This window comes from Pseudopodoces humilis, chromosome 1, assembly GCF_049639895.1.
Source record: "Pseudopodoces humilis isolate 2021_Gansu_Grassland_sample_001 chromosome 1, ASM4963989v1, whole genome shotgun sequence".
Classification (NCBI taxonomy): domain Eukaryota; kingdom Metazoa; phylum Chordata; class Aves; order Passeriformes; family Paridae; genus Pseudopodoces; species Pseudopodoces humilis.
This window is the reverse complement of record NC_142200.1, coordinates 4,878,385-4,895,977: the sequence shown is the minus strand read 5'-3', so window position 1 is coordinate 4,895,977 and position 17,593 is coordinate 4,878,385. Positions and strand designations below refer to the sequence as shown.

Sequence of the window (17,593 nt, the reverse complement as noted above, 5' to 3'; positions counted from 1 at the left end):
ACAAAACAAAAAAAAAATATGTGGATGAACTCTTCCACCATTTACCAAGAAATTGTAAAACAACAGAAGTCTGAAGAAACCAAGGGAAAACAGCATCAGATGCTGCCTTTTGAAGAATTCAATTAATATCTTGGCATGAACTGTAAGACAAGGAAGAAGAATCAGTACAAAGTGAAAAGTTGCATTTATTGTGCCTTTTTGCACTACATGGCTTAGTTAGTAGCCCTGCAAATGGACAACTGAAAAGATAGACCATATAATATAAGAAAATTGAGACTGAAGGACATTACAGATCATCCAGTCCTTGTGTGTGAATGAAGGATTAATTCATCTGAAAACATCCTTGGCAGGTGTTTGCCTAATGCATTATTAAAAATTTCAGTGACAGAGATTCCCATCTTGGTAAACAATATTCTTCAGTGTTTGTTGTCCTTAAAAGTTTTTCTCCTTTTCTGACTTGAATGTCTCCTGCTAAACATACACTAATTATTTTTTGTTCTGCCAACAGTAAATATGAAGAACATTTTAATTTTGTCTTTCTGAAACAAACTTGCCAGAGCTGTGGGTGCAAGGGCAGTATTCTCAGGAGCAAAAAGCCCCAGACACTGTATTTTCTAGGCTCCTGTTTTCCTCTTGATCCCTCCACCCAGTCCACATCCAGATTTTTTCTGCATGGTCCATATGTCTTGAAAAGTACACTCCATGCTGAGCTCAGGATATCTGAGGCCTTTCTAGTGTTGAGGAGAGTAGGTTATTTCCTCTGAGCTACTTGTTTGAGCATCTCAGAAATGACAGAGTTGTTCAACAGTATCACCTTATTTTTACTTGGTGGATTACTGATGTCTCCATGCCCTCTTCTGAAAACTTCTACCTAAGCAGTCTAAAACATCTTCCTGGGTATCTGTTCTGTGACATTCAGTCATCATCCACCTGGATGATGTCTCCCAAGGCCATCCTTCGAATAGACTGCCTCCTCACAAAAGAGGCTTCATCCATTTCCCTTTGCTTTGCTCCTTGTTCCTTCTGCTTTTTGGACACATTTTCAATGAGCTTGCTGGCGTCACTGAGGGTTTTTTGTGTTCGCTGACTTGCAGTTTTCTTCTTGCCTTCTCCCACACTTGGATCTGTGGCCTTTAAGGGTTTGGCTTTCCCGGTGTCTTCCTGCTGCTCGTTTGTGTGTCTTAATCTGAATCGGCGCCGAGGAACATTTTGCCTGGAATCAGGGATGCTGTCAGGGCTGTTGGACTCTCCATGCATATCAGACACCTGGAGGGTGGGGATTAATGGCTTACAGAGTGTCTTGGGAGCCTCCTCAGCACCTGCCTCTTTAGCTGACTTAGAGGTTGTCTCTGAAGGCAAAATAATTTGGATTTCTCCAAGGGGTTTGATGCTTTTAGGGGGTAGAGGACCATCTTTGTTCTCCAGAGCAGCCTTCTCATTCAGCTTTATCTTTTGGAGGTTTCCCAGCTCCCCCTGAGCCATATTCTTTACCCGTTTCACATGGGGTTCATTGTGGATGGAGTTGACCACCATCAGCTTCTTGGCAGCCATTTGGGCTTCTCTCTGGATGCTCATAATCTTTTGGAGCTGGGCTTCTTTTACTTCCACAGGGATCTCCAGAGGGGCCAACTTCACTGGTCTCTTCAGGGTGATGTTCTCTGTGCTACACAACTCATTTACACGATGCAGGCTGGGAGACAAAATTCCCTCCTTCTTCACCTTTTCTGGACACAATTTTTTCTCTCCCTGACATGGCTTCTTCTCTGAAATCCTTGGAGGAGGAGGCTGGAGACCAAGGTTTCTATGATCTCTTCCTGGCTTCCCTCCCGCCAGGAGGAGAACTGGATTTTTGTCTGGCTGCAGGTTCACAATTGTGACTTCACTGACAGTGCAGTTATGCTTGGGCTTTTCTTCAGCCATTGGGGCACTCTGAAAGAAAACAAATAGATGTGGAGATCACTCTCCTACATTGTATTAATCCTCAGTTAGGTTTTTATGCAATGTTTTTAAGTTAGAAAAGGGTGAAAACTTGGTGTCTCTTGGAGTGTACTCCTCTTAACCTTAAATCCTAATCACCGTGCTGCTTAAACTGCCTTGCCCCAGGGTAATCCAAAATAAAGGGAAAATTTAGTCTCCGTATCTAGAGAATAAATTAACCTGACAGCTGAGGAATCAGGGCTTGTCTCCTCCATGTCTGTCTCCAGTGCAACTCAAACATTACCACTCCTCTTTCTACTTTGTCCCAAATATTGTGTCCTTCCTAAGCAGTGAGCAGGCCCAGACTGCACACTGTACTCACTAATTTCAAGGAAGTTTAGGGCCTCTTAAAAACATGGAAAATACCAGAGGATAAATGTTAGTTTGGGGAAACTGCTAGCTGAGGTTCAGGCATGGTCCTTCCCTTTTCCTCTGACATTCTGTGATCTGGACTTTTGCATATACTGACACTTGCTTTACAGGGTAGAGTAAGTTCCTTCATTTCCACCAAAATTCTGCACAAGGTACTTTTCCATAAAGAAGAGACCAACAAACTGATAATGATTTTGCTCATCTCAATGGAAAATACCCTGAAATATGCCCAGATTTGTTCAGGATACTGTGGATACTACTCAGTTTCAAAAATCTGGGCTATTAACTGAAGACACTGCTAAGTGGCAGATGTGGCAAACTTGGAGTTATTTACTTGCCCTTGTTCAGAGAAACTTTGTGGCTTGGAAAAAGCATTAGAATCAATAACCAGTGATAATTGTTGTCAATAATATAAGAATCTCTCGGTAAATAGGCCTTTGCTGTTCAATTTCTAGTCCTGCACAGGCAATGACAGGCTCATGGGCAGCATCAGGAGATGGGGTCTGTTCTTGCTTCTGCCCAAAGAAGGAAGTCCTCTTCCCTAAGGCAACTTTTTCATTCATACTCTGCTCTTTGTACACACGATAAGTTTTATGGGAGAGACAAAAACAATATTCTTGGCTGTATCTCAGTATCTCAGACTTCTAGCTCTTATTATCACAAAGATATCTTATTAAATTATAGTATTAACCAGCTTTTTCTCTGGCAAGTAAAGAACATGAGCTCCTTTCATCTCATCTAATTAAGTCTGGTTTGCTAATTCCTGTTCAGTGTTGCTGATGGGATTTTTTTTTTTAAGTGCCTAAGTTTAGTATCATTGTAAATAAAAATTATACTCATCCTGCCCTTTCTGTTGCTTTCAGTTTTCCAGGAAAACACTTAAGGATGCCCATGACTCTATAAATGTGAAATTAAATAAAATAAACATAAATAAACCCTTCTACTCCAATGCAGGAATATAAAGCAATGGGACAGAATGAAAGCTGTAATGCAAATGGAGATATGGGAGAGAAGGAAAGAAAAGGCAAGCAATGTATTATCAATGCGTTATTATTTTGAAAATATTTTGGTTAAAAAGACTTTTACTTACCTTTAAAAATCTAGTACTCATCTAAAACCCAGCTACATAGCCAAGCCTATAGAACAATCTGCCTAGACAATGTAACTTTCTACCCATGACCATATTTTGTTCTCATGCTGGTTTCAGACAATAGTGACCAAGTGATTGGTTCATTCTCTGCTGATCTTCTGAGGAAAATTCAGTCATGCTAAGAAGGCTTGGGGAAATCTTACACACTGCCTAAATCTGATTGGATTCCTAATGTTAATACACTTAAACCCCATCCAAGGCTAATGTGCAAGCTGCATCCTCTGTTCCCATGCACACATTGCTCAGTACCTTCCAGAAATGTCCATCTGCTATGTATATACTCACAGTTAAAATTTAATTAAATAATTGGCCCAGTCTTGTGTAGGTAATTGCTCAGTGCCCAAAATTCCCTTTGCAGTAAATGAGAGATGCATGTAAAGAATGACTGCTTCAGGTCCTCTGGATCAAAGTATTATGATAGTGAAATTATCAAAGGGATCACCAGCCTTTATTTAGAAACCACAACCTTCATGTAATTTAAACACCTTCTTTCCTGGTCTCAGCTTGCTGATCCTTCTGATATAAGCTGCACAGTAACGGGACAGCAGAAATAAAGTGTCACAGTACATTACCACTATTTAACTAAATTTACAATATGCCCATTGGCAAATTGGCATGGAGTGGTTTCAGATCTAGGAAACTCAGTGCCCTCTTTAAACAGGAATCTGATGTCCCTCTAAAGCCATCTTAGTACCCAGACTTAGGGCCCTAGAGAGACGTGCTTCTACTATCTTTAACTCATTTTGATTTCAGAAGTCTGATGATTGCAGGGCAATAAACACTTGATTATGGGCTAAAAGTGAGATTTGAAAGAGTCTTACAGAAACCTGGTGCATCAGTTTGATGACTGGATGAAAAGAAGGGATTGAGCTGAGGTTCCTTTCCAGTATTGGTCCTCGCATGTGTTGTTCTACATCTGATTAAATCAGACAGGTACAAAGCAGCCTCTGGCACCCTGAGGTGTTCTATTGGCATGCACCTGGCAAAAACGGGGAACCAAAGTGAGCCAAGCACATAACATGAGTTTAGATAACCTGACAACCAGCTGGACTTTAGCCAGGAAGTCAATCTGTCAGCAGGGAAAAGAAGCTGGTTGTTGTGCTGTCACCAGGCTCTGCAGGGCTTGAGATCCAAACCACTATTTTATGCACGTCACTTCCCCATATGGCTCCAAAATACTTCACCAATTCAGTCCTGTCGTGGATGTACCTGCCAGGAGGCAATATTTGGTTGGTAGCATACATGATTGTACATACATCATGCTTAAGGTCAGGTTGGATGGTGCTTTGAGAAATCTGGTCTAGCAATGCTGTCCATGGCAGGGGGGTTGGAATTATCTTATGTTGAAGGTCACTACAAACCCAAACCATTCTATGAATATGTGATCTTTGCTTCCTTTAAAAATCCCTGTTTTCTTAGTCACCCTCATGAGGTTTCCTCTCCTTGCTCAATTAAACCAAATTTATAGTGCATTTCATAAGAGTTAAAAAAAAGAAAGCATGCACACACACACACATACACACACACACAAGAACACCACTCTAAATCCCAAATTCTTCCTACATAACAAAAAGCTTTAATCTCATTGCTACAGGATAATCTGTAGTGATAAGCAGATGTTACACAACTCTGATGCTTTTCCTTCCCATCATCACGTGTATCAACTGATTGCTGCAGCTCAAAGGGGAGGACAGAAATACCTAAGAAAGGAAGTTCACAGATCAAATCCTCCAGCTTATCTGGCTGAAAGCTTCTCCCAGAGTGGATTTTATTTTAGTTCAGTTCCAAAATAAACACCAAGCCTTCAGTGTGCTTTAATTCTCCATGTGATGCCTGAAGCTCTGCCACTGAAAACCCCTCTGGCATGTGGAGATCCATTACACATACTGTCATTCATCAGGGGAGAGAAACAATTCAGTTTAAACATCTAGGGATGAATGGCTTTGCTTCCACTGCAGATTGTGTATGTACAGTAAATAGTCCAGGTCATCATGAATGAACAATACAGAAAACAGAGACAGCATCTGAATAATTCCCAGAAAAGCCTTAAATATGCAGCCTTGCACCTTTTCAGATAGCATCATTATCACACCTGCAATGTCAGGGACTTAAATCATCATTTGCAGTGCTAGAAAATTTAAGAATGTTATATTGCCTGTGAGCCAGTGCGTCTGAGGAGGTCAGAGGGTCCATTTGGCTGATAAAGATAAAACATAACCGTGTTCATAATTGTCAGTACTGAACACAGTGCTAACATCACACCTGGCTCTCTTGGATCCCCAAACAGACAGGTACCAAGGTGCACTGAGTACAGGGACTTCATACAAATAAATTCTTGCTATGTTTCCTCAGTGCAGGATCCAGAGATGGTGTCACATGCTGCCACAACTCCCTTTGCACCACTGGTGTCTTAAAACAGCAGTGGCAGAAAGAATAGTTTCAAAACAGAACAAAGAAAAGACATTAGAGTGCTCTGAAAACCAGCTCATTATCAGGGAACTGGTTTCAAATCCCTTTTCCAGCACAGGCTGCTCATGGGATGCAGGGGAGATGTTTCTTCCCTCTGTGACAGTGTTTTTCACCTGTAAATTTGTACTGACTCCCTCTCCTGAACCATAAGGCACTAGGGAGTTTAAGCTACTCATCAACAGGGGAAATGAAGTTACGTTAGCTTCCAAAACAGGTTCAATTCCAGATAACTTAATCTTCAGAAAACAAGTTGTCTATAAAAGGTGGTGCCTTTGAATAATCAAAACCTGAAAAAAAATACCTGTGAATACTTAAAAATTATGTCAAGTACAAGTTTTGCTTGTGGAGGAGTTGTTCTTACATTTTGGGTTTTATTTTGTAGGTGAGTGAAGGCTTGGGACATAACCTAGTATTTGCAATCATTAACCTGAAAGAATGCTTTGTGAAAACATTTCAGATTTGTTCATGAAAGTTGGCAGATCTTATGAGGAATTACCCAATTTTATACAATTTGGCACGCTCTTACTCCTAATGTCATTATTACTTTAATAGCTCCTCCTGGAATTCATGAGGAGACCAGTTTGAGTTCTAGGAATCCCACAGCAGATTGTTCCTTGCAGGCACACTCAATTTCCAAACCATGGAGTCTCCAGATTTCCCATGTGCCTCCCCAGCTTTACTGAGAAACCTCAGTCCTGGGAAGCTTCTTCCTGGGATTTGCAATGTTGCAGGAAAGAAGAGGAAGTGCAGATCTCCAGTCCTAATGACAAGTAAGTCATGTAAACTAACTTTTCCAGCTTCCACCTCTAAATAGGGATATTGTTCCTTATTTAGATCAAGACAGAAATTTATAAAAAATGAGCAACTAATATTAGACTTCTAAATCCAGATTTAAGATATAAATAAATGACCTGTTTTTCAACAGTAGCACTGGATTCAACTCCTTAAATTCAGCCAACATATTGAAGGATCTAGACTGTAACTCAAAATTCCAGCTTCAGCTTCAAAAATCTTAGTGTCAATGGTTAGAATAAGAAGATTGATTTCCCAAAGTTCTGAGCACCTCTGAATCCCTGCCATCTCAACAAGACTGTGTATGTCTGTACATGCAGCTGGACCGCTGCTGACCTGGGGGTGTGTATCTGACATCACAGCACAAGCCTAAATCCCACTGCTGTGAGGGAAGAGAAGCAGAAATGAAAAATGCAGTATTTCCTGCTAGCTACCAGCTCCTGCTTATGTTACAAGCCCACAAAGATCACAAGCAGAACCTGAAAAGAGATTGAGCTCTTCCCTTGCTGTTTTTTTTTTCTTAATTTAGGGTTTGGCACTGTAAAATCCAGAGTGATGGAGCTGTTTGCTGCAGTGGAAGCTCATGCCTAGGAATTAATGTGGTACCCTGCCCTATCCCACAGATTACAGAGGCCAGCACCTTGGAGTCAGGGAGAGCAGCTCTGCCATCATTCAATCTGCCTGTTCTCTGGGTGCCACTCATCCATTGCACTCAGAAATACCCAGGGAGACAAGCACCTTCTCTCAGCTCTGCCAGGCAATATTTCATTCAGAACAGAAGAATGAGCATCCCTGTCTTCTGAAAAGGAGGTGTCAGCAGTGCCATTATTTTTCTTAGAACATATGGGTTAGAAAATTCACTTCTTCAGAGACCCTCAAGCCCACATATCCCATCTCTCCACAGAACTGGGGGCTCATTTCTCCTGCCAGAATTGTTCCTTTTTTTGTTTTCTTTGGGCAATTAGGCCAGAAGTGAAAAAATGACATGACTGCATGGTCTGGTGGTAAGGGCATCTTTGGATGCACCCTTTGACAAGGACAATTTAATACAATTGGCTTCACTGCCAAAACCTTCTAGAATGTCCAGTTATAAGGCTAAAAGCTCCTCTCTCACTTTCTTACCCCTTGCTGCAACACATTTTTATCTCCACATCTCTAACAGGAGGATTTGAGGTTGTTTCTAGACCAGGATTGTCTCATATTTTCACTAGGACACGTTCCCAATGGGTTGCTTCAGGTTTAGTTTCATTAGAACTGTAGATTCCTATAGCGGGAAAGGATTTGGGGGAGGCATTTGGGAGCAGTTTAAGGCTGTGAGCAATGGACAGGAGCCAGTTCTGCCCTCTTCAGCTGTTAGAATCCAGTCTGAGGTGCATGCCTGAGGCATCCTCCACAGTGCTGGATAATGACCAGCTCACAGTCTCTGAAAGCAGGTACTTCAGACTGGGGGGATCCCATCTTCCAGGAGATCTTGTCCTACTTTGTGGCTGCAGTGGCTAAAGGCAAAGGAGAGAAGCTCAGACCAGGGAGCCAGCAGTGCTCTGGAGTCTGCAAAGGAGACTCCAGCTCTTTAATGGCTGGGACGGGCCCTGAATTCTACCCTTTGTGATAATTTTCTTGTCCACATTCTGTGGCTATTACTCACTTCAGACTCTCACTCCTTAAATACATTTTTCACAAGTTCCTATTAAACTGTGGGTAGCATATAGTGTTATACCAGTATTGATGTTAAAGCAGAATTACCTGCTAGTCCTGCTAATCCACTGATGCTTTGACAGCAGGGATCTTACAAATAGAGATTCTTCGTGAAAAAATGATTAAACACAACCTGAAAGGCTTCAGCTTTCCAATTCCCTGAAAACTTACCATTTCCTTGTTGAACGCTGTAGCATTTAAGGCCAGAAGAATAAACGACAGCCCATCCTCTGATCCACTAATGACATGGATGTTGAAGGATTTTGATGTCACTTTTTTTATCCTCAAGCCTATTATCTGGCTCTTCTGCCTTTCGCTCTTCAAACAGAGGCTGCTTTAGAGGGATTGCAGTGGGTGGGCAGGGAATGTAGGAGCTGTTCTACTTTTTGTATGGACTGAGTCCACTGAGCCAGAGACAAGTCACTGAATATCTCTGAGCCTCACAATCAAGGCACGTCCTTTAGATATTTTTTTAGGAATTGTGAGTCTGTTGCACTGCTCGAGAAAATCACTATAATCTCTTGCAACCTAAATTTACCTCTGGCTTCAGCAGGACAGTGTTTGGTGTATTCCACTCTGCCCAGTGGTCCTAAAGTGCTGCAGTGCTGTTCAGTTCCTGTGCTCTGATCTGGGAAGGGCTACATTTCAATGACATGTGGATCCCTGCACCATTTGGAGACTGCTGTAGTTCCAGATGGTAGGCAGAATTCATTAATCTATGCCATGAAAATTTAATTCATATGAAGGTAGTAAATTGTTTATGTTTAAAATAGGCAGGGCTAATATATAAGCATTTAGGGCTGAATCACACCAGGCCACAAGCACACGCAGATCACAGTGAACTCAGCTTTTTGGCTGTTGTAACAAGATCAATTGAACAGAATTATTAAGTGCAGATACTCTGTTTTTGGGTAGAATATGCCAACACAATAGCTGCTGCACTGTTAAAACAGCCCACCCCTCCCCATAGTAATTTTAACTCAATCTTAAGAAGCCAGCACTGATTGAAGAGAGAAAAAAACATAATAACAGAGAGAGCATCTAGCAGCCTGGGCTTGCTGCTGCATTTGCATTGACGTCAGAGCAAACAAGATTAAATGGAGGCAAGCACAGCTACAGAAATGTGACCTTAAACACAGCCTCAGAGTTGCAGATACTGCCAAAATCTTAGCTGTAACTCCACCTGGCTGGCTGATGTAGGCACAAAGTCTGTGAGGAGCAGCCGGAGATCCCAGCAGCAGCTGGCACGGTGAGAGCTCTGCTCAGCACCGAGCTCAGGGCACAGGGCCACAGACAGGAGCCAGGGTGGGGCAGAAGGATCGTGCTGACACCGTCCTCCACAAGCAGCCCCTGAGGCTGGCAGAACGTACAGCAGCCTCTCACTGCTGGGGTTGCTTCAGTCTAGTCCAGGATTAGGGAAAAGATGGAAAAAGGCTTGATCTCATTTTCCCAGTCACTGACTCTCTTTCTCTTTGCCCACTGTAACCTTGAAACTTTTGAGATCCAGTCTTGGAAAGCCAAAGTCACAGGGAGAACCAGGCTGCTGGGAAGAATGGTTAATGACACCTTCAAAAAGCTGAGAACAATTGCAGCTAGAAGTTTGTTACCGTAGGAGCAAAGCCCATTCAAGTCTACTCAATCAAATAAAGCATGATTACATGGTGACATTGCCAAAATCTGAACCACTGTTCACTGAACAAAACCACGAAAAGTTATCCACAACCAATAAAAAATCCTAAGCAGGAAGATCCCAACCCTCCCAGATACTATGATTTAGAGTGAGTGAAGGTACTTCCTTTGATTTAAAGGATGAGATTACCTGCTGTGCATCATTTAAACCTCTCAAAACCAGGCTGAACTGAAGTATAGAAGATTTAATGACTTCACTGTGTCTGACTGCTCTCAGCATTATTTCACTTTGCCACAAAAGAGATTCCATTTTGGATCTGTGGGGTAAAGCATCTCTCTAAGGATTCAAATGGAATCAACCAGAACAGCAATTTCAGGCTGTTTCCCCAATTTGGAGAAGATAATCCAAGCACAAAGACTTTTTTATGTCTCTGTATTAATGAGTTGTTCTGGAGTGGTTCAAGCACAGGGGGAGAGCTTTGACAGACAAGTTATGTTGTAGGACCTCCCCCAATCAATTTGTCTCAGCTGAAGAAAACTGGAGATAGTTTATCCGTGAGCTACCGAGGATTAAATTCTTATCCTGTTTGCTTCTTAAGGGATCTACAGATAGCTGGGCACTTTTGTGTCACCTGCAGCTTAGAGTCCATAATAAAACCAGGTAGGTTCCCTGGTGGGGGTAGAGATGCAGTAATTAAACTTAGCCTAATAACTGTATTACACTTAGGGCTCCATCCAGATGCTCCTGTTATGGGCTAAGCTGAGTGCAATGAGGAGCCAAAAATCCTTTCAAAATCTTGTCTGGTCTACAGAGTTCATGGGGGCTTGCTGCCTTTCTGGTCTTGTTCCAGGCAAAACATTCAGACTATTTTTGGGAAGTGCAGGAGCTTCTGAGACCCTCTTGGATCAGATTTCAGGATCTTGTATCATTTATTGATCCCAGCATGAAGAAAAGGAGAGAGTTGTTGTGTTGCATTGTTTGTTTTTTTTTTTTTTGTTTACCCATGTGGCTTTGTGGGTACAAATACCTCTGCAGAGATATTTGGCTTAGATACTGGTGGGTTTATAAAATCCAGTAAATCTCTAATCTAATCAAATTTCACCAAACAATTGTTCCTCATCCTTAGGAGCTCAGGGATCTAAGCTGTATTATGCTACCTAGCTTATTACTGAAAGGTCACTGAAGACTCAATGCATCCTTCACTGCCTTTCTTCTGTCTTCTCTTTAATGTGTCAAAGAGCTGTTGTTGCAATAACTGCAACCAGTTCTGTTTTAGGACCAAAAATCTTAGAATATCCCATGCAGAATTTGCTGATCCTGCCCACATGGATCACTGGTGCTGTCCTGGAGACACTTAATGTACCATTGAATGGCACAGAGCAGCAGTTTTTATTTCTTCTGAATCATGAGGTATTGAGATCTTGGCACTTGTGACTTGTGCTTTTAAGCCTTTTCTAGTCCATCAGCCAAGAGCTGCTTTTTTGATTCAACACTTAGCAGCTGACTTTACTTAATTTGGAAACACAAACAGACCCTTTGCCTCACTCTGACTGCGTGTTTAACTTTTGGCCAAAAGACAACCAGCTTTAAACCAGACAAAAACTCCTACAGCACTGGCTCCCCACTCTGTCTCCTGATGTCCAAGGAACCAAGTTATTGGAATAAGGAGCACCTAATCCACCAAGCCTGGGAGCATCTGAATTTTTACATGTTGGTGATGTTCCAGTGACCTTGCCAATGAATAGGACACCCTTACTTGCAGATGCCCCCATTAGTCCAAGTGTTCATGTGGGAGGAAGATCTAATAATTTCATTGTGGAATTTCTGAATTCAGCTTGCTAACTCCATAGGAATTTTGGTGACTGTACTCATCTCCCACTATTTTATTTATTTTACTCCTTATTACCATTGCTTTGCACCCAGGAGTCAGGATGTAACAAAAACCAGCTTTTCTCATGGAAGTTAAATACATCTCACTGCACAGGACAAACAAATCCTGGAAAAATAGTAGCTTTCCAGCACAATGCCAGGACTAAGACAGCTGTGTGCTTCTCCAGGTAAGCTGCTGTCCCTTGAAAGCACAAGGACTTTTCCTGGTATCTGAGCTGGTCATGGAGATAATTTCAGCTCTCCTGGAGAGTATAATTTAAAGTTAGAGCTTTTCCAGTATGGTCCATAACACTAATCCAGATAATTATATTATCCATAGGTTTGAAGTCCCTCCTAAAAATTTGGGTTTGTTCTGCCCTTGTGCTCAGAAATTAATCTCTCAGTGGAAAGCTTTCTGTTCACTTTGGTGGGTTTTAGAAGTAAGCCAGCAAGGAAATCTTCAGTATTATTCAAAGTCAGATGTCTGTACTGTAACACATAGCTACGCCCTGGGAAATCCTTCCAGATCCCAGGAGGCCTTGATACTGCTCCCTTTTATAATCAATGATGGTACTGCCCTTGATTTCAACAGAGGCAGAATGAAGATGGGGATTGTTTCAAATCCACCAGGACAATTCTATTGTACATAGTCTTCACCCCAATTTATGTGTGGCTATGGAAAAAGGATACCTCCCACACATATTCCTCTTGGGCATTCCATATGTTCCTCAGCTGAGGATCCAGTGACTCTCACTCACTACATGTGTGCAAATAGCCCATTTAAGCATTCTTAAAAGTGAAGAAAAGTGAATATGAAGCCTGTTCCTGTTCAAAATTCCATGCAAGGCCTCAAATTCAAGTGTTAGCAGCATCTTGCTTCCTCCTGATTTTCTGAAAAAAATGCAGGGTTTTCCTCATCAGTAGAGCTGTGCACTCATTAGTTTCCATAGGATGAACATCTTTGGTCTGTTAAAAATATCTCTGTCTACAGTTTTATTTTCAGCTTCAAAAGTCACCCAGACCAGTACTGTCTCCCAAAGACTCAGATGCTTTCTCTTAGCACTGTTTAGCACCTCATCTTGCTCTCAGCTCATGGACCTTGAGTCTCAGGTCTGTGGCTCTCCTTGCTTTGTCTCACCACAACTTCTGCTCCTGACCCCTGCAATTTACTTGTGAAGGAAGCAATTTCTCCCTATAACACTTGGAATGCTTTTGGGATTGGTTTTCTCTGATGAGAGGTACAGTGGGCTACCTTAGCCATCAAGGTGGTGTGTCCATTGGCACACCCACACATCTTTTGTGTGCCTGTATTGCTTATTCTAATTCAGCAGCCTACTGTCTTATCTAGTCAGAGTGCTTTGAGAGGCAAATCCTATCAGAGCATAATGGGAAGTTAAAGCTATTAACAACAGATTCTTAGCTGGTCAGGGGGCAGAAGGGGAGCTCTCTAATCATCTTCAGATACATTTTCTTTCCTTTCTCATAAGCTTGAATAATAATTAAATATCAGCTCCTCTCTCTAGCTTTAGATGCTATTAGCACATTCAATCAGTAACCCAGAAAAGGAGATAAAAGCACAAATACATAGAATCACACAATCATAAAACCACAGAATGTGGTTTGGGTTGGAAGGGACCTTTCTAGCCCCTGCCATGAGCAGGGACCCTTTCCTCTAGAGCAGCTGTCACAGCCAGATGTGAACAGGCATGGCAGGCCACCAGCTGTGGAGCAGGAGTGGCTTTTCATTCCCCATCCCTAGGAACATCTTCAGGGGAAAGGGCCCCCTCTCAGTGGAGTCTTGTGCTGGCTGTCCTTCCTGATAATTGTGTTTCTGGTAGAAAAGAATAGGGGCATGGAGAAGCCTAGAGTCAGGAAGGGACATCATTCCTGTGAGAAGGAGGCCTTACTGAAACAATATTTGTTTCCTGACATTATCTTCTGATCAAGGAACAGAAAGTCCTCCTCCTGCTCTCTGTCTCCTTCATGGGCCTGCACTGAGCTCCTCACCTGAGAAACTTTATATCATAGAGACAGGAAGGCTCTTTTCCATGGCTACTGTCATTAATTACCTTGATAATTTCCATCCTTAAAATTCAGGTCTAAATTATTACTCATTTCCCATCCTGACCAGCCCACTACCCTGTCTAAACATCTCATTTGATTGTTGTTGCCTTGATTAAATAGTTGGTACAATGTGTATCTTATTACCCTCAGTTAAATCCCTGGTCAGGGTTGTTTTTAAGCATCTCCTTCCCAGGAATTGTTGAATCAAGAGCGAAGGTATTCAAAGGAGTCAAGGGAGGTTGTAAACATCATTCAAGGTGCTCTTCAGCCATTTTAGAGCAATGAACACCACCTTGTGTAGTGGAGGTATGTATAAATTATACTGTGTATACTAAACTCAGGGATTTTAGTTCCTCTTGTCTGTGGAGACCAATGTTGGGCTTAAATCACACCTCTTACTTGTTTTAAATAATTAAAAATCAAGCCCTCTTGGTGCCTTGCAGGACATTTGGTCCACTCCATCATTACAGATTAAAAAAAAAAAAAAACCAAACATGAAAGGAATTAGCAGACATCAGCTCTTAATCTCCAAATGCTCAGACTCAGGAGCATAAGGAGACTTAACATCTCCTGATATGGTTCCCATATTGCAAGCAGACTAAACAAATATCTCTGTGATCTTAAGGCTAACATCAAACCGTCACCTCATAAAGAAAAGACGCTGACTGAAAAGTGTGGATCACGGAGGAAGCTGTTCTTGTCTATGGTCTTACTTCTGTCAGTTTGTGAGGAAACATTCCCAGAACACCAGTCATTGGCCATGTTGTGATAGCAGCACCACAACCAATCTACTTTGGATTACCCAAGGATTCAGATGGTACCACACACCTGCAAAGCCACCAGCACCCCACATCCCAAATGTGCAGGTTTGATCTCACAGCACAGTCCTGAAGAGCTTCTTTATGCTGACAAGCTGTAGAAGGTTTGTGTAGTTCAGGCAGAGAACATGCCCTGTGCCCTCTGCCACACAGATTCCCTCTCAGCACTGTACCTCAGGCCTCTCACAGTTTTTTGAGTGCTCTTCCAGTTGCTGGGAAGGCATCATGACTGAAACTAGAATAGAAATTCTATCTCTTTTCCCGTTACTCCAATAAGCACCTGAAATGCTTTCCTCATTTGGGAAACCACCCAGTAGGACCCCAGCTTTACAAAGGTGTGTAATCACCTTCTTGTGGGATTTTCCTCCTTATCTACATTTTCATATTGCAGAAATAAGACCAGTATTCTCATTTGTGTCCCATCAATTTCTTTGTTCAATTCATTGATCTTGGAGATCTCCTTAAGGAAATCAGGAAAACCAGGGTTAAACTTCTCCTGAATCCTTTCCCTGATAGTGAAAATCTGATGGTGGTTATTATAAGCAGCTTGGCTTTACAGGTATGTATGTGTTGGAATAAGCTGGTCTATTTTAGTAGCAATTTTCTAATCTGTCAGAAGATACTGGAGATCTCAAGACAAATACATCATGAAAAGATAAAAACATGCTTTACTTATAGAAAAATCCTAAGAAATGTAGTGAAAAAGGATACAGAACAGTCATAGATAAATCTTTAAGATATATAGAGTTAAATAGAGCTCTCCCCAGTTTTGCACCCATCACAGAGGATTGAATAAGAAGACTAGACATTCATAGATTCATAGAATGGCTTGGGAAAGGTCTTAAAGATCATCTTCTTCCACCCCCCTGCCATGGGCAAAGACACCTTCCACTAGACCAGGTTGCTCAGAGCCCCATCCAGCCTAGCCTTGAACACTTCCAGGGATAAGGGGAGTCCGTGACTTGTGAGTGACCTGTTCCTGCATAGTAAAGAATTTCTCCTAATATCTAACCTTCCTGACATCCAGGCTAAGTCTACCCTCCTTCAGCTTTGTTGGGATTCAATGAAGTTGAGGGGAAGTAGCTTCCTTTCACAGCTACAGGCCTCTTCCCCTAAAGATGATACCAAGTGGTCCTTCAGGGAAAGATGCCAAAGCCTGAAAGATCATACTGTATAATGGGAGACAGTGTCTGCAGACTAAGAAATCTGTAGAGCCTAAACATCCAGTTTTCAGCTGTGTGACATTGTCACACTGTTCATGACAACCAGAAGGATTGAGATTGCAAACTAATATGGCTTTTTTTTTTTTGCCAGCATAATTTTCAATTTTTACAAGCTCCAAAGATCACAGGTTCCTGTTACAGCCCCTGCTAAATATCCTGAAATACATCTCTTCTAGAAAACTGTTCTGTTTTAGCCATTCTTTTAACTAGATGCTGCCACGAGGAGGGATTTTGAGCCCATTTTTGCTGTACAGTTCATTGTTCCTAATCTCTTCATTGCTATTGCTATAGCAATCAAGTGCCTGTGAGATGCCCCAACTAGAAAATGTCTTTTTTATTTCATTAGCTCCCAAGCTGAATCCTATTACTTATTAATAACCTCATTCCACCCATGCTCTGCATTGATCCCTCTTATCAGCCCTGGCTCCTGCTGTCTTCTCAGCTTTCTCAGTGTAATATTTTCAAAGGTAAAAATTTCCAGCCGTCTCTCCAAGCAAGACTCCTGTGCAATCAATAAGAAGCTCATCACTTCCACACTCACCAGCCGCCCTGGCAGCTCTTGCTTTGCTCGTTGTTTTATCATTCCCAAAAGTGTCTCCTCCTCTTTCTCCTCCTGATGAGATGGGTGTACTCAGCCGTACTCAACCTGCTGCAGCAGGGAAGGAAGGGACCAGGTGCCTTGTTTGCTCAGGAGGACTGAAAGGCTTAGAAATCTTACAGAGAGATAAGTGGGAGATTAGGGTCAGCATTACTGCAGGCACCTAGGGACTGAGCAGATTCCAGAGCTGAAAAAAGCACACATGAATGTGTTGTATTCTACTCATTTCTTTAAAGAAAGGAGTATTCTTACTTTAAGTACCCATGTTTAGAGTCCCCCTCCTCCATCCACCTTTCTCTCATCATGTACTTTTTTGATTCTTCTTGCTTCTTTTCTGTGCCCTGCTTGTCCTTTGCCTTGTCTTTGCTCTCTTTTCACAGAGGAACATGACCCCAAAATCCTCACATGCACATGCCCAGCAATTGAGGTGTTGATTCCTAAAATAATGCCCCCACATTTGTGTTTCAACATCTGAGCAAAAACTGATTTTCTGCAGAACCAGTGATGGGGTTTCTGGGTATGTTTGGATTCTGAAAGCCCAGTCATTTATGTTCTATCCTAATTTCAGTGCATGATGTAGAACCTAAGTCCAGGGAAGTCTGATAACCTACAGCGAGGAATGTTGAGAGGTTATTCAAGCCTTATCAAACCTTGCTCACTATGATTTTGATAATGATTTGGGATACATTATGATAATGATTTGAGATACATTATGAACATCCATTGTATGGAGTAGAAGAACTTTTCTAAGATCATGCTGAAAGTGCAGCAAGTTTTAACAGCCCTAATTCCATTGACAGCACTCCCAGCTCTGTGCCAAAAGGGAGCAAGGGAACGTGAAAGAGGAATGAAAGCCATGAGATCACCCAGCCTATGACGTCTGGGAAATGACAATAATGCAGGTAGGGGCTAAATTAGTTAACAGAGACACACAGT

General features: G+C 42.0%; 1 protein-coding gene across 1 annotated transcript; it reads right to left on the bottom strand.

Moving 5' to 3' along the window:
* Positions 1-260: 260 nt before the first annotated feature.
* On the bottom strand, positions 261-16,740 carry LOC148185003 (uncharacterized). The gene is made up of 2 exons (XM_088062445.1): positions 16,601-16,740; positions 261-1,929 (listed from the first exon to the last, which is right to left on the bottom strand). Exons 1-2 carry the CDS (start codon positions 16,640-16,642, stop codon positions 916-918), a joined length of 1,056 nt encoding a protein of 351 aa, XP_087918571.1. The 5' UTR covers positions 16,643-16,740; the 3' UTR covers positions 261-915.
* Positions 16,741-17,593: the final 853 nt, after the last annotated feature.